We start from the raw sequence: 22,784 nt of genomic DNA, 5'->3' as shown, positions 1-22,784 counted from the left end.
GGAAATATACCGGGTGAATCTTCCAAAACAGCTAGTGTCGAAATCTTGTACCTTAAGCGCAGAGGGTTCGATCCCGAGTCAACACAGTCGCGTTTTTCTCCTTAATTCGGTTCATTTTAATCCGTTCGCGAAGGACCATGTGTGGACGTCCAAACAACGGCGTCCCCGAACAATCTATACGGCCCGACGGTGGAGACCGGGACCTCGGAATCAATTTACGATACGGGATGTCCCGTAGGGCCCCACCGGAGTCAAGGTCGCGAGGCGATTGACGTCGGGCGCGTCCCTCGGTTTCGGCGTCGAAAATTAACGCAGTAAATCTGGGTTGGGGCGTCCTGAAGTGGGAACACCTGTGGCGTTACGTATCAAGGTGAGAACGAGGAGTAGGCGGATGTTTATGGACTATCCGAATGGTCGATTGCTTGCCGAGCGAATATTTTAAGTCTGTAATTGGTTCATTCGAACTAATTCTGATTATTCAACGGGGATTCCTTCGTCCATCCCATTCGGGGCACTGTTACAACTTTTTTCCAGCCTTTGAGGGCTTGAATGCAACGAATAAAGGCATAGGCAGGCATTGTGACAATGTCATTTCTCGGTTGCCGTTAACCAAGAGTAATGTCATAGTTCTTCATCATAATTGTCGGAAATCTTGACACACTACATAATATTTCGACGTTTACTGGCATTAGGTGATTTGTCCCTATTGCCTTTGGCCCTTTTTGTGCTATTCATTTCGATTGGCCATTTCTGATGCCGTTTAGTAGAGCCAGTGTCATATGCCGTGGTCATTACAATCCTGCCCAGGACATTTTGGCAATTATTTGGATGACGTTGATCGATCTTTCATTTTCAAGCCTATGAACGTCTGTCGACGTAGTTTTAAGGCACTAGTTTTATCTGAGTTTGTCAAATGGTTCTGCCGCTTACTGATACCGGCGTCAAATGCCCTAATTCATGACAATATGCCTCTACTCGTTATTCGCCTTCTTAAGCTTCATCACTCCGTCTGCCTATTACCACTGACGTCGGTTTCACATGACAAACTCATGGCAAATTGCCGTTTCTTGCCATTTCCGATGCCTTTTACTGATGCCACTTTCATATGGTTTGGTCAGTGGTCGCTCCTGGTTTTATGATCACTGACGGTAGTACCCCGACAGTTTCACGCCTTGCCTGTTACTTGATCTCGACATTAGAGTTTCCCTCTCAGCCTAGTTTATGCCCTTCACATGACATACTGCCTCAGGCTTGTTTACGTACACGATGCCGTTTAACAGCGTTAGTGCTACGTTTCATAAGATCTACCACTCGCTGTATTACGCCTCTCCATGACGTAAACCGGTTTCTGATGCCGTTAACAACGTCGCTGGTCATTCCAATTTGCCTCCGATTCTGTTATGCCGGTAAATAATCCCCCCTTCCTGCTCCATAACATTATGCCTTCAGCCGTTCAATGACATAATGCCTTCAAAGGATCCCTTGATGTTTTAGGCCCATTCTTTCGTGCGGAAAAACTGACAGCTTCATTTGATCATCATTATGACGGTTACGAACATTCTACCAACTCTCGCAGATGCGAAAATCCAATTATTCGAAGAAACTTCAAAGTTCAAGGTCTAGATCTTATCCGATGAGGATCCCGCGATAAATATCACCCTCCGTCAAAAATCCCCATATATCCACTTACTTATACGATAAGAAACAGCTCTCCGAACCTTTCGCATCCCTCGAAAAAATCAGACATTCAATTTTTCAACTTCCGCGTGATTTACGACGTATCGCGCCCCCGCCAGAGGGGCGGGGGTGGCGTTTGCGTATCCGAAATAGAACGGTCGGCCGTAAACCTCTTAACGCCGAGACAAAAAGCCGTCGACCAGATTCCGGCCGATAAAATCTAATAAGGCGGTTTACGCGGCCGTATGGGTTTTATACAACCGCGCAATAACCATAATATACGCCCGGAACAATGGTCCCCGGGCGTCCGACCGCCCGGCGAGAGAAGGACGTCGAAAAAATTGGACAGAGCGTTTTCCGGTTCAATTCTCGCAGTTAAACGGATGTCTTCTTACTCCTTTCCTACTAGGTCGGCGCCAATTTCAGGTTGAACACTCTGTATGAACTTAGAGAGACACAGGCGAGAGGAAATACCAAGAGTAGACACTGTAGACGGTGCTCCTGCACTAACGCCTCAAGATACATCTCATTGTACCTTCCTAGTGACCCTATTGATCAACCATCAACCACTCACTATTGTATCCTCTAACGGTGGTCATCCAGTACATCTCCAGGTCGCCGAGACGGTTTATCCCGCAGGAGTAGACGGCGAAACGACGGGGTGGATCGTTTTAACTGCTAATTGAAACATCGGAAATAATTGGACGTTGATACCGTGTGCGGTAGGTATTATAGTCGCTGAACGAGGCGAAGTGGATCGGAATTACGAGAGATAGAAAGAACAAGTGTCGGTCTATACTGGATGTCGGTAGTTTTTCCAACGGTAGCGTTCGATTCGAGGTTCTGTGCCAGTTGGAAATGATCATCTCTGTCGAGAATGGGATGTAGGTAGAGAGAGTCAAGGAAAGAAAATATAAGGCAGATATAAGAAGCATTAGGTTAACCTACTCCCTGCCATCGACTAGAGAACTCCACATCCACACAAGTAGGTTAGCAAAGCGAGTTCTGCCTCACTTTTATTCGATTGTGGTACTCGATCATTAGGGCCTCAGAAGTTTGTAGAGATCTTCTTCTTCTTATGTTAGGCCTTAGGCCTGTTCTTGACGATCTTTAGAATCTAATGGTCAGTTCTGCAGAAGTAACTGCGATGTAGACTGCCAGCTGTCTCGCCATCTCTTGAAGGGACGTCCTGGTGGTCTCTTGCCTAGTGGCTTCAAATCCCTCGCTATTCGGGCTAATCTTGAGGGTCCATTCTGCTCACATGCTGGTTCAACTCCCTTCTTCTCTGTCTCTGTCAACATTCTGGACTTTACAGAGTTCTCTTATCTGACTATAGTTTTTAGAGATGCTTCTTGAATTCATAAATATGAGTCAGAACTCTCTCTGTTATACTACTTGTGTTGTTGAGGAGTTTTCTATCCGATGGCAGGACGTAGGATAACCTAACGCTTCTTGAAATCATAAATGTGAGGCAGAACTCTCTTTGATATACTACTTACACACACAAACCTGGACAGATTATCCTTACGAGAAGACCTCAGACGGAATGAAAGAAGTAGGGGGGTAAAACATCCTTACAAAGCTTTGGGGAGCAGACTCAAACAGATCAAGGGATGACGAGAAAACCTCTCAGTTCTTGCAAGTACCAATAGGTAGCTCTTGCATGGGTGTCAAGACACAGGGGCAAACGAAAGGGCTATACAAATCTTTTCTTTGTCGAGAATGGGATGTGAGTAGAGAGAGAGAGAGAGAATCAAAGAAAGAAAATATAAGGCAGATTATAAGAAGCATTAGGTTAACCTACACCCTACCATCGGCTAGAGAACTCCACATCCACACAAGTAGTTTAGCAAAGCGAGTTCTGCATCACACTTTTATTCGATCGTGGTACTCGATCGTTAGGGCCCCAGAAGTTTGTAGAGATGCTTCTTGAAATCATAAATATGCGTCAGAACTCTCTCTGTTATACTACTTGTGTAGTTGAGGAGTTTTCTATCCGATGGCAGGACGTAGGATAGCCTAACGCTTCTTGAAGTCATAAATGTGAGGCAGAACTCTCTTTGATATACTACTTACACACACAAACCTGGACAGAATATCCTTACAAAAAGACCTCAGACGGAATGAAAGAAGTAGGGGGGTAAAACAAACAGATCAAGGGATGACGAGAAAACCTCTCAGTTCTTGCAAGTACCAATAGGTAATCTTGCATGGGTGTCAAGACACAGGGGCAAAAGAAAGGGCTAAACAAGTCTTACAGACCTCGTGTTCTGATCCAGAGCCTAGGGTAAAGTAGTAGAGTGGACCAGAAAACACAATCAATTTTTTTGAAATCGAACCTTACGTTTCAGACACAGAGTAAGATGTAACTGAGGAAGTATACAGACTGAAAACCTCCCATAACCGCGCATAAATCATAAGGATCAAAAGCTCGTGAAAAAATTCGAATGTAACCAAACTCTGAACGTTTCTATTCCGCAGGTTCCTCTCCGGAAACCGTCTAACCCTGCTGAAGAGGGGAGTCTTCGCGAATCTAACAAATCTGGAAGTTCTGTAAGTGACTACCCCAACTTTTCCGTAAAGTCCTCAAGCCCTTTTACGCTTTTCAGGGCTCTCAACGACAACGCCATCAAGAAGATAGAGATAGGCGTTTTCGAGGACACCCTAAACCTGAGTTCTCTGTAAGTATGACTTTCAGCGTGCGGAAACGATCGAAGGGGGACCCTTGGAAGTTCTCCATTAGGGGTAGCCCCGAGCCCCATCCAGCCCTCGGGGGGTAACGAAACAACGGATGCGCCAGACGGGCAGATAATACAGTTGAGAAATGACTTTTTCCCGAGGACGACCGAATCCTTTGATTGTCGTTTTCGAATTAGGGACGTTTTAATTCGCTGAGACTGCAAGAGTGTTTCTTTGCCAACTTTCATTTCGAACGTCAAAGAGTATTTGAGCGAAGGGGCACTGGGAACTTCTTAATAAGATTTACTGTAGACTTAGGGACAGTTTGCCGAATGGGAACTTTATGTTGATTATGAAAATTAACACCCCTCAGAAATAGGTTGAGTTAGGTTAGGTTTTGCGTCCACAGCACTGGAGGGGTTATTCACTAGAGTTGTCTTCCTTCCTATGAGATATTTCAGTATACGAGATACACCCTGTAGGATGCACGACTTCGAACGCTGGCTGCTTCAAGCGTGTACTTTCATCGACTGCTCAAACTGACCCTTACCACTCTACCGCCAGTGTTTCAATACGACTCGAACAAAGGACCACGAAATCCCCTAACCATAGATCCTTTCTGAACTGTACACGGTCCGAAATTCTCTCGGTTAAGTCAATATTGACGTCGGAACAACTCCCGGCGTATAATTAAGCCCTGCCACGCTACGGGGCGATAGTTAAAATTTCCGATAGATTTCAATCGCTCCGCTACCTACCGACGATGATACTTTTACTATTATATCCGAGGAATTTCCACTATCTAATTGGATTATTGGGAACCGGATGGATCCTAGACCTCGACTAACCTCTTGATGAGATTTTTGGGGCCCAACGTGGTGCCTATGGATATATTTATGTCCATTCAGATGCAAGATATGACGATGGAGTTAACACCAAAGCTTTTTTCTAATCCAGATAGTAGATTTCGACAAGAAACATATCGTTAGCTTCGTAGATCATACCATCTTCTTTGAATTCAATAGAATTGAGATTTTTCGAATGAAGGAATAGATGAGTGGGGGAAACAGAACTTGGTGCATTCGACACTCTGGTGATGGAGCAGCAGGAGCTCACAACAGAAGGCTGAATGCATCTTACCAACATGACAGCCAACTAAACCGTTTCTCAAAGGGAAATTTGGTAGTATATAGATGATTCTTAAAATCTTTTGGATGTGATTTAAGACAAAGTAGTGGAATTGATTGACTGCCGAACCATAACAAATGTTCTACCCTCAGCTGAACACCGAAGAAAAGCAGCAGATACTGCTAAATTGTGCAAGACTCCCTTGTGAAGCAGTAAAATATAAATTTGACACTGTTATTAGATGTCCTAGCGACTGAAAATCGTTTGTTATGGCCGCAGACTCTTCCACGATGTCGTAGGAGTTCGCATTGGTAGAAAACTTGGAATTAATTCGTAAAAAGCACCAGGAAAACCATAAGAAGTCAGTCGAACAGTACTAAAAGCCAAAGCGGAAGCCAAACAAAACCAAAAGTCAAGCAGAACTAAAGGCCAAGCAAAACCAAAAGCCAAAAGGAGCAGAAGCCGAAACATAAACCTAACAAAACCGAAAGCCAAGCAGAAGTAAAGGCCAAGCACAGCCAAATGCCAAGCGAAACCAAAAGCCTAACAGAACCAAAAGCCAAGCATAACTAAATGCCAAGCAGAACCAAAAGCCGAAACATAAACCTAACAAAACCGAAAGCCAAGCAGAAGTAAAGGCCTAGCAGAGCCAAAGGCCAGGCAGAACCAAAAGCAAAAAGTACCAGAAGCCGAAACATAAACCTAACAAAACCGAAAGCCAAGCAGAAGTAAAGGCCAAGTGGAGCCAAAGGCCAAGCAGAGCCAAAGGCCAGGCAAAACCAAAAGCCAAAAGGACCAGAAGCCGAAACATAAACCTAACAAAACCGAAAGCCAAGCAGAAGTAAAGGCCAAGCAGGGCCAAAGGCCAAGCAGAGCCAAAAGCCAAGCAAAACCAAAAGTCTAACAGAACCAAAAGCCAAGCAGAACCAAAAGTCAAAACGACCAGAAACCAAAACAGAACCGAAAGCCTTCTCCCATTGTAGTAAAATAAACTGAAGGTCCGAAAGCCTTGTTTGACCGTTTTTTTCTTATCGTAGACATGTTATAAACCCTGTAATTCATACCAAAATCACTACCTGCCTCAAAAATTACCGTTTTCAGCAAACTGGAACACAACAAATTCAGAACGCTGGACAAGAGAGTGCTTCTACCCCTGAAGAAACTGCCATACATGTGAGTATCCACTTTTTCTATACCATAAACCTTCGAAATTGCCCCCGATGAGGTTTTCGAGCCACTTTCTCTTCGTTCCAATGAATTTTTGTCATTTTAAAGAGCGTTAATATTGCTAGAAGGCGATAATGATGGCCACTTGAACCTTTATTCGATATACAAGTCTCTAAAACATTTGATATCCGCGCCATGTATCATTATTCGCAATATTTCCAAATTGGGATAATCGTGAACCGGCGTCGCGACGCTCTATCCGTCGCCGATTAAACCCCGGAAGCACGCAAGCCAAGGGGGCAATTTTAGACGGTCTGATAACCCCGAAAAACGTACGATGCAGATTTAGGGTCGACCAGAGAATCATCAATCGCCGTTTTTAACATCCCCGAAGAGACTATAATATGTCGACCTGATTTTTTCACAGATACTTCGACAGGTTCGAGCTGTGCATGGCCGCGACGCACGTCAGGGTCTGCTACCCCAAGGGGGACGGTATATCTTCGCAGGAACACCTCTTGGACAACCCCGTACTGAGGGCCAGGTAGGTAGAGAAGTATTTACTCCAGTACTAAAGGCAACACTACCTCTTTAGCCTAGTAGGGTTCTAATTTTAAACGTGTGCCTCAGCGTGTGGGTGATGGGAGGCATAGGATGCACCGGCAACGTCATAGTCCTCCTCAGCAGGCTCATAGTACCGACGAACAACGCGGTGCACTCCTTGTACCTCAGGAACCTGGCGCTCTCCGACCTCCTGATGGGCATCTACCTCTTCACCATAGCCGGCGTGGATCATCACTACAGAGGTGTGTACCTCAGGTACGAGTTCGTATGGAGGCACAGCCTCATGTGCAACGTATGCGGTGAGTTCTAAGCCTTCAACAGAGCTAGGTAAACCGTCAAGTGCCTCTATCCTCTTTCAGGTTTCCTGAGCACCCTTTCCTGCGAGAGTTCGGTGCTAATCCTAACCCTCGTGACCTGGGACAGGTTCGTGTCCGTGACGCAACCTTTGGCCAGAAGACAACCGTCGGCCAAGACTGCCGCCGTCACGCTGTTGGTGCTGTGGTCCTTTGCCTCCCTCGTGGCCTTCGCCCCGTTGAGCGAAATGACCGAGGAGTACTTCGGGGACGAGTTTTACGGTAGCAACGGGGTGTGTTTGTCCCTTCACATCCACGACCCTTACGCCAAGGTATCGTAGGATTGCTGCGATCTCCGTTGAAAGCTGATTTATCCTTATATCGCAGGGTTGGGAGTATTCGGCCATGATGTTCATCCTGGTGAACGCAGTGGCGCTGATCTTCATCAGCTACGCTTACATGAGGATGATCAACGAGATCAAGGCCAGCGGGGTGGCCTGCAGGTCAACCAGACAGTCCCAGGACAGCGAGAAGGTGGCGCAGAGATTTGGCATAATCGTGTTGACGGATTCCTTATGCTGGGTACCGGTGATCATCGTCAAAATGACGGCCTTGTCGGGTGTTGCCATCCCTCAGGATTTATACGCGTGGTTGGCCATCTTCATCCTACCAATCAACTCAGCCCTCAACCCCATACTCTACACCCTCACCACGACGGTGTTCAAGAAACAGGTTGGTATTTTCACTCAACCCAATCGTCTCCTAACCTTCTTTTCTGATCTTACAAGGTCCACAAGATTGTCGATTCTTTCCTGAGCAGCAGGAGGTTCGGGGATCAGCACCATTCAGCGACGGACTCCGGTCTCAGCCTGAGCCTCGGGGTGTTCCCGCTGCGTAACAGCACCAGGAGATTCCTGACCTACAGGGTGAGTGAGCAGGCTTAAGGGCCGTACTTCGAAGACACTAAAACCGACCTCGTTTCTCAGGAGACGCAGAGCAGTCTGACTCAGACCAAGGGGAGTTACAAGAAGAACCCGACGGCGGTTTGAGCTAAAGCGATCTCGAGATAAAGACGTGGAAAATCAGGGTGTTTAGATTTACGACACTTGTTACGAAATTTTTAACTAGCCGTAAGGTAGAAATGGGGAAAAAAACGTTTTAAAACAAAGCCTGTGAATATAGTGAGTAATAATAAAAATTAGGATAGAAGAGATGTTTCATTCCGATGGAACCCTTCAGAATCGTCAGCACAAAAAAAAACAAACTAGAGGAATTAAAAATGATCAATATAAACGCTTCAATGAGAACTCAAAAGTAAAAAACGCGGTGGATGTTCGAAACTTTAACAAAATGATCAATAAAAATAGTTATCAATAATATAAATTAGGATAGAACATCAGTATCAAAAAACGCAGACGATTTTAAAAAAATGAATAGTTAATAATCAATAAAAATAACCGATACAGAAAGAAAAAACAGTAATGGGAGAAATCGAAGAGGAGAAAAGAGGCGAAAAATCAGAGAGATTTCTGTACATCAATACATTTATTGTACTTATATTGAACATGTTCAATTTTTACAAATTATGGTCCATTGCTACTATCACAGTTTAAAAGAATCGAAAAATTCAAACTACGCGAGAGGGCGCGCGTAGCATTTTCTCATTTTAAAAAATACTGAAAACGCAAAATCTAAAAGAAACAGAGGTCCATTTTGTAACGTAAAAAGGGTCAATCCTCGGTAAAGAAAGATTCCCGAAAACACTAAAATATAACGCTATTTTCAATTAACATACGAGGAATGACACGATAACAGCTAGATATATATATATAATTTTTTTTCAACAATTCTTTTTCCTCGACACGACAAGGAAATCCGAGTCTTCCTTGTCTCGTCCTCTAATATCTTCGATAAAAAATTTCAACATATAAAATCTCGTATTATACTGTAGGTATTTCTGCTGGCCACTATAATATACATTTACAGTATTTTACATATTTTTTACACAATTTACAATTTAGAGAATTCTTTTTCTTTATTAAAATATTCACCATTCAATATATATGTGTGTATATATATATATATATCTTAAATACATCAAATAATCACAATTAATATCGACATAACCCCTCGCAAATACAGGGCAACACGCTCCAAACGTTACCATTTCGCCAACCGCCCTGTATATGAAGGTAAAACATTGATTTTTATAAGATTGCATTGAAATTCTTGTACCGATAAAACACCACGAGGGGAGATTGCACAACAGTTCATTTGGTTTCTCTACTTCCAGATCAACGAAGAAGAAGCGAAGATTTTTTTTTATTTAAATAATTTATGTGGCACTTGGTTTTTTAGTATTCGATAAATCTATCGATGGTGGACACCAACTGACGAAATTTCGATCGGATTTTGACGAAAGAAGACCAAAAGTGCGAGTGGAAGGCATCAGCTAATGGCCACAGTCCGAAGAGTTACCTGATTTCGTCGCAAACGTCAAAGTGACGTTGACGTTGACGTTTCCTCCCGGCGATTCTATGCGCGATCTTATTTTTTAGGTTAACCCGCCCGTATCGAATCAAAACCGACGCGATCGACCTCACATCGGACATAACCTAAAACCGAACGTCAGGACGCGCGATAACCTCGAACGTCATCGACGGCGCCGTCGCGCGGAAGAAGAAACGCCCGATCTTCGATCCGGCCGGCCGGGCGCGCTCAGCATTTCTTCTTGCGGTTCCGGGCCGGCTTGTCGGCCCTTCGTCAGGTGGTCGTGGTGCTCGGGTACTGGAACCTGGTGCCGGAGGCGTACTCCGCAGACCTCACGGCCGGCTTGGGCGGCAGCTTGGGCGTCACCTGCCCCGTCGGGGAGTCGCTGCCGTACCTGGGCGATATGCTGGGCGGCGGGATCGACGACGATCTACGGTCAGAAATATGCTCAGATTGTGAGGGCTTTAAGTATACAGGGCGAGTTATTTTAACAGTATATTAAGTATACCGTTGGAAAAGACGATTGTCGAAACTCGCTCTGAATAAAAATTTAAGAAAAAGGTATGAAAAGAGGAAAATAATAAAGGATATTAAGGAAAAATAAGGAAAAAGTCTTTCTTACCTGGTTTGGAGGGAAATAATAAAGGATATTAAGGAAAAATAAGGAAATAAGTCTTTCTTACCTTGTTTGGAGGGAAATTGGTAACCAAATGAACAACGAGAAAGGTTAACGGAACGGACCGAGGGTTCAAGGGTTTTTTATACGCAAAAATCAACAAAATCGACACACTCTTGAAAAAAAATTACTCACGGCGTTCCTCCGTTCATCAGGACCGGCCTGGAGGGTTGTTGGGGCTGGGAGGAGTGCCTCCTTATGTGCAGTTGGGAGGTGTGCGTGGGGTGCAGTCGGGGCATGGTGCCCATTCCCATCGTCAGCGAGCTGGGTAGAGAGGCCTGGTGGGAGTGGCTGAAGGCGGAGGGCGAGAGACCCGTCTCCCTCCTGGGGGGCAGGGGAGGCGGCGAGGACTCCCTAGGCGGGAGGATGGGTGCGTCGGGGGCCTGCTTCATCTACGAACAAAGGGAGGAATTTGCATTTGGGACCTAAAGGGTGAAGACGAGCTTACCTGCTGAGGCGAGCTGATTTCCGGACTGTCTCTCCTCCTCCTCGGCGGGATGGGGGGAGGGGTGCAAGGCAGTCTGGGGCTGATGGAATCGAAGGTGGGAGACACGGGGCTCTTGGGACCCGGACTGTTCGGAGCCACCGATGTCGAGTATCTGGGGGCCCTGCGGAGATAACCAATTAAAAATCAATCGAAACAAGACGGATTACGAAAACTTACAGTGGTATGGCGTTCACAACCTCGCTCCTAGACACCGATCCGCACCTGATGGACGCGATGGTACTCGTGGAACTCGTGCTGGGACTCCGCATGTGCATCGCGGGTCTCCAGGATGAAGGTCCGGCGGGCGAGACGGGGGACAAGGTGGGGCTGTTCTGTCCCGTGCTTCCCAGCTGTACCTAACAGGTGAAAAAAGCAATGAGACATCGTGTTTGTCACTCCATGACTCAGAAGAAAGATATCTGAATTTTGTAACAATGTTCATTCGTAGATTTGACCCTCAACGTCCTCTAGGCCCCAAAAGATCTGGTCTGAAACCATCGGAGAATAACTTTACCCTTCAGTTAGATAAAGGGATGAGAAACCTTGTCTGGCGCAGGTCTATGGACCCACTGAGCAGATATAACAAGCCAGAATCACCAGAGAGAGATTTAGTATCAATTTGGCAAGTTACCATCTGTAATCAACACAGTTCTCCGCAAAATAAACTATCTTTTCATCTTCGTCGAATGTTTCAATGATACCCGCGCACGTAACACCCCAAATTGTTGACCCAGACGATATATACAGGGTGTGGAGTTTCAATGGGTCGTTTCCTGGGGGCAGGTGGGATCTGATGGGCTACCTTAGGGTCCGCGCCATGATTTGGACTAAAAATACGCGACTCAGACGTTTTCGACCTCCCTGTAGACGTTTCTCTCCCTTCCGAAACCACAATCGAAATTTGGGCTCGCCAAGAGAGCGACAGGCCCTGTTGGAAACCTTCCTACAGTCTGAATCGAAAGAAACTGGCTGAAGAATGCATCTGGTCTCAGCAGGATGGGGCTACAGCCCACACAGCTCGGATTTCACGAGTTGTTTCGAGACAGGTCTCACCGAGGGGGTCCAACTTGAAGACAAGGACTTCAAACATCGTCCACTCAACCTGCTTCAACTCAAGCAGCCAACGACCGAAGAAATCCGGTCCATAACACACTCTATATGTCCAGAAGCTGTCGAAAACCTCCGAAATCGACTACCACCATCTCAACGACATCGAGTAGAAAAACCATATTTCCTACCGTTTCGAATAAAAGAAACAGTTTCCCTCCATTTTTTCACCATCTTTTATAGCCCTTCGAAACTGTCGCACTCTGTAGACAGAGCAACGTTCGATGTCTCCCTCGTAAACTTTCGATTGTATTCAAAACGTTTCCATGGAAACAAGTTTTGACGTTCCTGTCACGATAATTCTATGGTCTCGTTGACGTTTGAGGTTATCAAACGTCACTTGTCAACCAGAACATCTTGGGTCCATGTTGGAAACGTTCCTACAGCCTGAATTGAATGAAACTGGCTGAAGAACATATTTGATTTCAGCAGGATGGGGCTACAGCCCACACAACTAGAATTTCACGAGTTGTTTCGATACAGGTCTCACCGAGGTGGGGCTTCTTTAAAGACAAGGACTTCAAACATCGTCCACGCACCCTGCTTCAACTCAAGCAGCCAACGACCGAAGAAATCCGGGACATAAGGCTCCCTATATGTCGAGAAGCTGTCGAAAACCTCCCAAATCGACTACCGCCATCTTAACGACATCTTTCTCGAAATTCGAGTAAAAAAACCGTATTTACTACCGATTCGAATGAATGAAACAGTTCCCCTCCATTTTTTCACCATCTTTTATAGTCCTTCGAAACTGTCGCACCCTGTAGAAAAGATAAAGCAACGTTCGACGTTTACTTTTCGATTGTATTCAAAACGTTTCCGTTTTGACGTTCCTGTCACGATAATTCTATGGTCTCGTTGACGTTTGAGGTTATCACGCGTCACTTGTCAACCGGAACATCGATCTCGGGCCCATACGCTCTTTTTCTCTTCACCTATGAAGGGATTATTCATCAAAAAAAATACTTACCGAAGCAAACACGCTGAAATCGTTGTCGGACCTGGAGGAATCCTCGCTCTTCGGCTCCTCGCTGTTGTTGCCCTTGGCCGAGCCGCTGATGGTGCTCACGCTCGATATGCTGGCCGAACTAAGGGTCGACGAGCCGAGGGTGCTCGTGCTGTTTATCAGTTGCCTGACCGACGACGTCTTCGACTTGATACCCGGACTCTTCAGGTTCAGATGCGGCCACTTCCTCGGGAACTTGGGTATCTGCTTGCAGCCCCTCGGCTCGATCTCGATCGACTTGTTGTACAGGTAGTTGTTGATCTCGTTCTCGGACATGTCGCCGAACGGACACAGGTTCTCCAGGAAATGCTGAAAAAATGAGGTTAAAAGTAGATCCACCTTTGAAGTGGTTTTGTAAGGGTACTCACCCTGATCTTGGGTTCGACGGTGTAGATGTAAGGTTGATTCTGATACTGTTGTATCTCCCCCGTGATCTCCGCCACTTTTCTCCGTTTGAAGAAGTTGACCAGTTGGGTGTTGGGTAAGAAGTCGGGGTTTCCCTCCTCGATGTGAAGGATGTTGGTCAGATACATGCCGAGGAAGGGGACGCAGGGCGGATTGATGCTACGCAACTTCTCCTGGTACTTCTTGAAGTGATCGTCCGACCTACACTCCTCCAACGCCTTCTGCTTCTGTTGACTTAGCGCCTGAAAAATCTAACCTCAGATACGTCCCTGGTGGGAAACTCTCACCTCTCACCTGATACGTCAGTTTCAACCTGTGTATCGAAGCAGAGGCCGTGGCCGAGACCACCGCTAAAACCCCGTTAAAATTATTGATCTCGTTCAGAGCGATCATGATCTCGATGATCCTGTTGTAGATGGCCACCCTCTCCTCGAAATTCTCCGCTTCCACTATATTCTTCTCCAGCCATATCGTGAACTGTAAAAAAACGAAGGTTTAAGACCGAAACTTGGACAAAATCGAGGGGTAACTCACGTTGGTGGTGTGCTTGATCATCTTCAGCAGGTTCGGACTGGTCTTCTCCTTGTCCTTTTTAGTCCAGACCGAACCCACCAATTCCGAGGGTTTGATGTTGCGGTAGAGGTCGAACTCGAGGATTGTGAGCTGTCTGGCTATCTCCACCGGGTGCAGGGTGAGGATGCCGTAGTCCTCCTCTCCGCAGGGTATGTGCCACTCGATGGGTGGAGGATTTTCGGCGAAAGCGAATTTTATGTGACGCTGGGTGTCGTTTTCCACCTGAGAGTCAACAAGAAAAATAAAAGATATCGATTGAAATTTATTTTGGGAGGATTTTGCATCTCTTCATAAACTTTTTAGTTTATGAAAAGAAAAATAAACTTTCGAAAAAAATTTAAATCGCTTCGTTTCTAGTTTACGATTTGGCAACAGCGTCTACTAGAAGAAGATAAGAACAATGGCTTGTTAATAAAATAACAGCTGTTGATCCACAGCCATCAAAAGGCGCGTACTCACTGGCGAGCCTCAACAGCAACCGGCCATAAAAATCCCATAAAATTTCACGACCTTCCTCGTTCGTCGCAGACTTCATAGATAGCCATCTTTGTCTATCTCGTCAAGATAGCGTATTTGTTGTCCTTTATTATCAACGCATATTTCAGTCGACGTTGCCAACTTGTGCAATTGGAACGAAACGCTTTAAATCTTGAATACCCATTTTTTTCTTCATTTTTAAGTACTTGTGATGTTTCAAAGATATTTCATAAAGAATACATCATTTTTGTCAGAAGGAGTATTCCCTATTTCACAATATTTTTATAATAAATTCGTGCATTTGGCAGAATCATCGGTTTAAGAATGTTATTACGAATCTTAGGCATATCAGATTGAGATTAATCCAACAATGTTCACGAAAATGACTCAATTTTTCTATTTTACACTGGTATTCGTTAGCGAAGATCTACTGAGGTAAGTTCTGTCTATTGACAGCATTCTCCAAACAACTTTACAAGAAAAAGTCTAATAGTGTTAGATCTGAAGCTTTTGAGGGCCATTCAATGAAATTATCCAGAAATTGTATTGCAGGTAGGTATAAAAACACCATTTAACGTAATGAGAAAAAAACAACATATAAAATAAACTACAGCAATTTTGAAGTGTGATCAATAAATTCATGCATTTTTTTTTTAAGACCCAATCGAATTTTCAAAATATCCCTGATACCTGAAGAATAATAACAACGAAAAAAAGCGACATTAAAACTTTCAAAGCAAAAAATAAATGAAAAAAACAACCAAGTGGATAAAAACAACTAACCTTCCTTTGTACTATTTTCAAGACACTATCGACCCATTTCCTCATGCTCTTCCCATTCACCGAGTCAAGAAACTTCTCCAGTTTCGACAGGAGTTCCGGTTCCCTCTCAAAATCGTAAAAATGATGGTCCACCCAGTGTCGAAGCACATTCAAAACCCTAAAATCCAAATTAAACGTTAAACTCGCTAAGAAAAATGATGTCCCGAGGACTAAATCCCATTCATCCACCTGAAGATGTCCTAATAATACCGAAACACGCGACTATTTCGATTCCATACCTGAATTGAACGGGTTGGCAATACTCCTTCCGGTACTTCTTCCAGTCCTCCCGCTGATTGCACTTCTGCATCTTCTCGGTGTCGCAGCAGTCCAGTTCGTAGACGAGGGACGGATCGGGGATGCTGAATCTCTCGATGAGCAGGTCCAGGAGCTCGTTGGGGGAGCAGAAGCTGCGGTAGGTGGTCAGGAAGGTGCGCACGAACTTCGGGTCGGCGTAGATGTGGTACGTCAGTCTCTCCACCAGCTTGTACAGGGTGGCGCCCTTTATCAGGGGAACGCCCCCGTTCTCCCTCTGCTCCAGGATGATGTTGTCCTTGGAATCCGGCTCCGCGAACTTGTACAGCTGCGGGGAGGGGAGTTTCAGAGGGTGCTTTCGCTCGATGTCGGACAAGATGCTGTCCAGGATCCTCTCCAACATGGATCTGTAACGAGAGGATTAATTCGAGTGCATCGTCAAGTAGGTCTTGGAATATTGACAGTTGACGTTTTGTGTCAATGTCAAATGTCAACTTTTCGAATGTCAAAGTGGATAATTTGGTTATAGTGCAATTGAAACACAGAAAGTCTGACCTTTGAATCCTTCAAAACGAACAGAACTTAAGATAATTAACAAATAGGGTCATGTGACGAAACTATCGAAGGCTGTCAATATATTTTTCGGAAAGATATGTTGGAAATTCTAAGAGTCTCTAGGTAAGTGAAAAAAAGTCCACGAGAAACGTTGTCGAAGTAGTTATAAAGTAAAAGAATTGAGCTTTCAATCTTCAGCGGAACAAAATTTCGAAAGCCACTTCTCGATCTGCAATGAAGAGAAGAAATATCCTAAGAAGTAGCGTCTTTATATTTGTCGTACGGAATATTCAACGGTACAAAGTAAAGTTTCACTTTTAGCATGTGTCGCAAATCGACGAGCATCTTTGCCGATTTAATTTATCCTTTTCGATTAATGATAAACAGAAATATTGAAAAAATTCAACGAAAATGGAGAATATTCGAAACTTCACAAGTCATCCGAAGGAACCATAGAATTTACGAGGTTTGGCTAACTTCACGTTATACGAGTAACGCCGATGATAACCGAAAGGACGCGAAGATAGCTCGGGAACGACGGCAAAGACATGAGCGTAACATTCGGATGGGCATTCACGATTGAAAATGATCAATGACGTGTCGTTTTCGCATCTGTCAAGATTTTTTTCGATTTTAATGGTTTTTTTCGGATTTTTTCGTCGGAACTAAACATAAATATTGTATTATAGCCATAGATAGTTCTAAAGGCATATCATAAAGCAGATTTTACTACAGGTTTTCGTAGGGGGAAAATCTGGTGATTTAGGTGGTTCGAAAATAGCCCTATTTATCCAAACCGCTGCGTCACGCCAAAAAAACGAGGGAAATTGAGATTTTTGACGTTTACCGAACGTAAAATCCACGTCAGTTAGACAAAAGTGAGGTTAGAACCGATCCCGGACAGGAGTGGGTAGATCCAATGGACCAGAGAGTAATTTCTTGGCCTCAGTACGAATAAACCTGAATCTGGAGATCCCGAAAGACGATGCCACCTACCTGTTGTTCAACATGACCAGATCGGCCATCCAGGAGTTCTTCTCGTCGGCGCTCTTCGTGCACAGCAGCACGGGCGTCTGCTGCTGCCTGGGACAGATCTCGAACGAGTTCTTCAGCTCGTCCGTGTCCTGATGGTCGATGATCTCCACCTTCCTGATGAAGAACCGCTCCTTGAGCCGACACTCCGGATGGTTCATGTGGTGGATGGAGCTCTGTCTCCTCGTGTTCGGCTTGCAGAGGATCATCAGACCGTCGAACAGGAACACCCTGCGGTCGGTGAGCCTCTTGCCCGAGCTCACCTTGAGCAGGACGTCCTCGCGGACGAACTCGTTGCAGCACTGGCCGATGTCCTTCGAGTCCCAGTTCTCGACTATCTTCTCCAGCTCCTGGATCTTCTCCAGGGCCGCCTGGCGACGCGCCCTGATCTGCAGGAGGGGGGTCGAGGTCCTAGGCAAGGCTGAAGAAGGCACGCATCTACCTGAGGGAAAAAAAACATCAATTACACAATTAACGATCGGGAATAAAGCATCAGGACTTACTTAGCTCCATCTGCAGAGGTTTCAACATAACCTCGACCTGCTCCAGAGATTCCTTGTCTTCGGCGGAAGACAGCTCCTTCAGTATCCTGATGTACTCCATGTAGGAGAAGCAGTGTCTTATGGGGCCCATGAGGAGGGCCGGAAGGTAGTATTTGAGGGCCAGCCTCATGCCTTGACCGGCAGATATGAGGGAACTCTCGATTTCCGGCTTGGAGAGCAGGTTGTTCAACGTCTCCCTACACCTTGTCGAAGTCACGTCTTTGGCGTATTTCGAATAGACTTGGAACTCCTCAGCTTCCGCCAGCTCTGCAATGATGATTTTTTAATTATATCGATGCGAAGAAGAGTAATCGATGCTCATACCTTCGAAACAACTGCCGATGTAAGGCATCTGGTCCTGGGCCATTTCTATAACGTCTTCCAAACTTCCGGACAACGTATAGGTCAGTTCGTACAAATCCATGATGTTTGAAAATATACAATCGATCTCTCTTTGATCCGATCCTAACTTTATAAGTTCCTCCCTAAAAAGAAATAAGTGGCTGATAACATGTCTCATTCCCTCGAAAAAATACGTTAGAATCGAAAAAAACCTTGAAAGATTCGAAAACGACACGTCATTGATCAATTCCAATCGTAAATACCCAGCCGAATGTTACGCCTATGCCTATCCTTTCGGTTATCATCGGCGTTAGTCGTGTAACGTGAAGTTTGCCGAGCACCGTCAATTCTATGGTTCGTCCGATGACTTTCGAAGTTTCGAAAATTATCCATTTTCGTTAATTTTTTTGAAATAATTCCGTTATTCGTTGAAACAAATGGAAAACTTTGGTCGGCAGAGACACTCGTCGACTTATGCTAAAAGTAAAAGTACACCAAAAATTCCTTACAACAAATATGAAGACATTTTTTAACTTATCCCGATTTCAGGCTCTTGAATTCATTGGAGATATAGTGGCTTTAGAAATATCGTTCAGCTACCAATCGAAGTTCCAATTCTTTGGCTTTCTTACAACAGGTCGACTACTTTCCACAGAAATTCCCAGAATTTTCAAGATCTCTTTCCGACAAACAATTTGAGGATAATTTGACAGCCCCCAGTGGTACGTAGGAAAACAACTCAACAAATTTACCCACCTGAAAACTTTGATGAGCATGTGAAGCTCCCTCATGTAAGCCTTTTCCGATGCAATAAGTTCTCTGACCACCTCCTCGTAGGTAAGACTGGTCCTGGGCGCTGCAGTAACCAACACCTGAGGTTCCGAAGGAATTCCTGCTCCATTTCCTTCATCTTGGTAGAACATGTCCATTAAAGCCTTCAACAGATAAATCACTCATCGTACGGTGAACCTCCATAGTTCAATTCGCATTATCAATTAAAACTTCACTCTCACGAAAGAATTTCTCAATATCAAAAATGAAGATCATGAACTACAAGTAGGAAATTTCGCAAATCAATCTAGAGAGTAACGAATGTAGACAGAAGAGAGGAATGGAAAAACAGGCCAGCTTCTTGCAACTAAAATGGGCGAAACCAATATGAAAAGAATAGAAAAGCACAGAAAATAGATGCGTCTGATTTCAAGACAAGGTAAAAAAGATATTCTCGCTTGAAAATACAGACATCTACAAATACATGCGCCACAAATGTACACCCAATCTACCTACCATTGCTGCAGGCTTAATTTTTTGATGGCAGCGTGAAAAGCAAAAGCAAGTTAATAACATAATGAAAGCAATCAATGAATAAAAAAAATCTAACGAAAATTTTTAATAAATGGTGTGATCCTCTCACAAATGTGTCCACTTCAAAGCAAATAAATAAACATAGCACTCGGACATTAACTATGAAACTATCGCAGTTTGATTTAAAATCCAGATCTATCCAAAAATCTCCTACGTTTCTCGCACTTCAACAAAATTTGAATCGACTCAAGACGAAAAAACTTCTTGACACATACCTTATCGGCATTCATCGAAATCTGAACATCTTGATAAGTGATTTCGACCTGCTTGATGTGTTTCACATAATTTCCTGCTAATTTTAGAATATCTGCTGAAATATACTCCAAGACAGCTACCAGGAACAAAGATACAGTTAGGTCAACCTTATACAAAAGTAATTCCTAAAAAAAAAGTTTTTATGTAACATATATGATTAGGCCAACTAAATTCTACAATACCTTCTGTAATAAACTGTGGATCTTGTCTACTGGTAATAACAAAGCAGACTTCTTTTTACCACGATCCACAGCCTCCTGAGCTTCTTTTAAGGCCCATTTATCTATCGGCGTTGGAAAAGTACTTTGAACTCTATACTCCACGTCCTAAAAACAATTTGTTGAGTTTATCCACATCAATATGATTTCGAGAACAAACCTGTACTGTATGTGGACTAGGTTTTGCACAAAGCATAGCCAACAGCCGTAAACATAAGTTTTCTACATATTCCAAGGCGTCTTCTTGAGCCTCCAAGGATGGATGTACAGTCTCCAAGACCTACAATGAAGCACATTAGATCAACTTCGAGGCTAATATCAAGTTGTAGCACTTTCAGATTCAAGAACTACTTGATAATTCAATTATTGTGTGTGAAGTTCATGCCTTTTGCAATATTAACCTTTTTTAAAGCGGTAGTTAACACTCCTTTCCATTTGGCCAGATTTTCTTCGTTATTGAAATCATATATGTGGTCTGGCACATTCACTGCATTCATCATTTGAAAAAATAAATTAACGAAAAACACAAAAACACCTTAAAGAATACATATAACCGTCATTGTTCATTATCGAACATAAAGTAACCTAAAACTACATATCCGTTTCAATTTCTTCCACTTATTCGACCATTTCTTCTGAGAAATTAATTTTTTCTCAACAACAATCACAAGAACCACAATCAAGAAAACCGATCACCAAAATTTTAAGAGTTGACAATCGCCGATAAACGCCATATTGTTTTATTTGACGATTTCTTGATTAGATGGACGTACCAATTTTATTTTTATTCTTTCTAATCTGCAATGGCGTATCAATCTATTTCTTTTTAATTGAGTCGTTGATTCGGCGCATGCGTCTACGTGTTTATGATTGTTGGAAAAATATTTGGATCATGCGTCAAAATTTTGATCGATAATTCTCTTTCAGATAATTCGCGTAACCTTCGGAAAGTGCAACAATTTAAAAAAGATTGGCGGATGCAAATTATGAATATTGAACAGAAATGTTCAAGTTTGAAATGATCTAAAAGCCTAAAATCTCATCTATCAGGGACCACGTCCATAGAAAAAAAATGGCCTTGAACTTTAGTTAACCTCATAATTTTAACATCTTGTCATCTTGCAAACTCGAAATGAGAAACCGTGTGAGAAGTAGAGGATGGAAATATGTTAGGGAAATAATCAACAAAAGTATCATATAAAACTATTAATTTCCTTTCTTACACTTTCAACAAATTTCACAGTGCTCTGTAAAAATTGGCAGACCGACTCATTTATCCTGAATTTATTCCTGAACTTCCAATAATCAGTTTTATACTCTTCGATCTTCACATCTAACAGTTTCAACAAATAGTTTGGCAAGTCTTCCTTGAAAGATTCATCGTAAACTTCAGAAAAAATATTGCCACTGTAATTTCTTGTGTTTTCATTCAGAGCTACATACAAAAATCCTTTTAATTTGAAGGAGGGCCCTATCATATTGATGAAAAGTTCTTCAGTCTCTAAAAACTCGTTTTTTCTTAAAAAATTATACTGAAAATTATTCAGTCTCAAATTTAAACATTTTAGGATCTCGCTTGGTTTGAACCTAATTTTGTCATTGCTATTATTTGGTAGATAAAATCCATATTCAGTAAAAAGTTCAGTATTGTCATGTCTTCCATATGATATAAATATTTGATCATACTTTTTATGGTTAGTCAATGTAGAAAGTTGATAAAATAATCCCTGGGAATTTTCTGTGAATTCTATCATATTTTCTGCAATATCTGAATGATTAAACATGTCCATCATAGGAAACATAGCTATTCGAGGTTCATCAAAAAGAATGTCCCTAAAAAAACATTGGAAATGAATTTTTCCATGAATTAATAATTGAAACTTACAATTTGGAAAATTTTCTTATCACTTCAGGGTCAACATATACACCTCTGGTGTTTACCATGACATAGCCCCATTTATAGGACTCCAAACTAAGAATATCTATAATTTTTTCCTTACAACACTTGCATTCTAAATGCACATGTACAGATCTTCTTATTCTCTCAAAGCTTTCTTTGAAATTGTTCTTACATTTGAAGCTTAGTTCTCTCAATTCTTTTGGAAAATATTCGATTTCTTCAGAAGATGAAAACCAGGGTAATATTGGTGTGACAATCGGCAAAGATTCTAAGTAATATCTCCAGTAGGATTGATTTTTCTTGTGTTTTTCTAAGACAAGAAATGCAGCTAAAATATCTTGTATGCCAAGTTTAACATCATGCTCAAAAATACTCATAAAATCTTCAGAGGCGCTCAATGTTGAATAAGTTATAAGAAGTTGAAAAGGCACTGCAATCAAACTTTCGTTACTACACAAGTCCTTGCTCGATGTAACACCTCTTCCAGTTGCTTCAAATTCTTTGCAGAAGATTTTTGATGTATTTTTCCAGTTGAATGTTCCCATCCATTTCATTAACGAAATATTTTCAACTATTTTGGCAGAATCCGAACATTTTGTCTTATTTCTGTTCCTAATACGCTGCGTGCGTCCCATTAAATATTTGCTATAAAAAGCTAGCTAAACATTCTTCAATATTGGCCCAAAATACGAATTTTTTCACTACAAAAATCTGTATTACAATTTTTAGGTTAGACTTTTTGTTTGACCTTGACTTTGGATCTACTGTT

The 22,784-nt window shown here is 43.1% G+C and overlaps 3 protein-coding genes across 3 annotated transcripts in view; 1 reads left to right on the top strand and 2 right to left on the bottom strand.

Moving 5' to 3' along the window:
- LOC123320110 (relaxin receptor 2) overlaps positions 1-8,717 on the top strand; it is a 32,587-nt gene extending 23,870 nt beyond the window's left edge. The window contains exons 11-19 of the mRNA XM_044907294.1: positions 4,159-4,230; positions 4,287-4,358; positions 6,586-6,657; positions 7,079-7,195; positions 7,282-7,514; positions 7,575-7,840; positions 7,896-8,240; positions 8,297-8,434; positions 8,495-8,717. Coding sequence (XP_044763229.1) covers positions 4,159-4,230; positions 4,287-4,358; positions 6,586-6,657; positions 7,079-7,195; positions 7,282-7,514; positions 7,575-7,840; positions 7,896-8,240; positions 8,297-8,434; positions 8,495-8,557 — 1,378 coding nt within the window. The 3' untranslated portion in view covers positions 8,558-8,717. The remainder of the gene's footprint in view (positions 1-4,158; positions 4,231-4,286; positions 4,359-6,585; positions 6,658-7,078; positions 7,196-7,281; positions 7,515-7,574; positions 7,841-7,895; positions 8,241-8,296; positions 8,435-8,494) is intronic.
- Positions 8,718-9,034: 317 nt separating this feature from the next.
- On the bottom strand, positions 9,035-20,878 carry LOC123319733 (protein son of sevenless). The gene is made up of 18 exons (XM_044906636.1): positions 20,517-20,878; positions 20,276-20,395; positions 20,080-20,223; positions 19,858-20,022; positions 19,034-19,212; positions 18,260-18,420; positions 17,897-18,202; positions 17,358-17,835; positions 15,791-16,213; positions 15,513-15,669; positions 14,214-14,474; positions 13,974-14,156; positions 13,643-13,921; positions 13,239-13,583; positions 11,339-11,517; positions 11,123-11,282; positions 10,810-11,066; positions 9,035-10,428 (listed from the first exon to the last, which is right to left on the bottom strand). The coding sequence occupies exons 1-18, from the start codon at positions 20,613-20,615 to the stop codon at positions 10,272-10,274; spliced, it is 4,053 nt and encodes a 1,350-aa protein (XP_044762571.1). The 5' UTR covers positions 20,616-20,878; the 3' UTR covers positions 9,035-10,271.
- A 428-nt stretch (positions 20,879-21,306) lies between these two features.
- Positions 21,307-22,767, bottom strand: LOC123319734 (SET domain-containing protein 4). The gene is made up of 2 exons (XM_044906638.1): positions 22,001-22,767; positions 21,307-21,948 (listed from the first exon to the last, which is right to left on the bottom strand). The coding sequence occupies exons 1-2, from the start codon at positions 22,648-22,650 to the stop codon at positions 21,309-21,311; spliced, it is 1,290 nt and encodes a 429-aa protein (XP_044762573.1). The 5' UTR covers positions 22,651-22,767; the 3' UTR covers positions 21,307-21,308.
- Between the last annotated feature and the right edge of the window lie 17 nt (positions 22,768-22,784).

Source organism: Coccinella septempunctata, chromosome 9 (genome assembly GCF_907165205.1).
Source record: "Coccinella septempunctata chromosome 9, icCocSept1.1, whole genome shotgun sequence".
NCBI classification, from domain to species: domain Eukaryota; kingdom Metazoa; phylum Arthropoda; class Insecta; order Coleoptera; family Coccinellidae; genus Coccinella; species Coccinella septempunctata.
The sequence above is the reverse complement of the archived record's forward strand: the minus strand, read 5'-3'. Positions and strand labels throughout refer to the sequence as shown.

What these genes read in the sequence shown, in the direction of transcription:
- LOC123319733 (XM_044906636.1), bottom strand. Translation starts at nt 20,615, where the DNA reads ATGATGAATGCAGTGAATGTGCCAGACCACATATATGATTTCAATAAC. An exon ending in TTTCGATGAATGCCGATAAG is followed by an intron (nt 19,213 to 19,857) that starts GTATGTGTCAAG and finishes TATCTGTTGAAG; the next exon opens with GCTTTAATGGACATGTTCTA. An exon ending in AAATCAGCTCGCCTCAGCAG is followed by an intron (nt 11,067 to 11,122) that starts GTAAGCTCGTCT and finishes CTTTGTTCGTAG; the next exon opens with ATGAAGCAGGCCCCCGACGC.
- LOC123319734 (XM_044906638.1), bottom strand. Translation starts at nt 22,650, where the DNA reads ATGGGACGCACGCAGCGTATTAGGAACAGAAATAAGACAAAATGTTCG. An exon ending in ATAAGAAAATTTTCCAAATT is followed by an intron (nt 21,949 to 22,000) that starts GTAAGTTTCAAT and finishes ATGTTTTTTTAG; the next exon opens with GGACATTCTTTTTGATGAAC.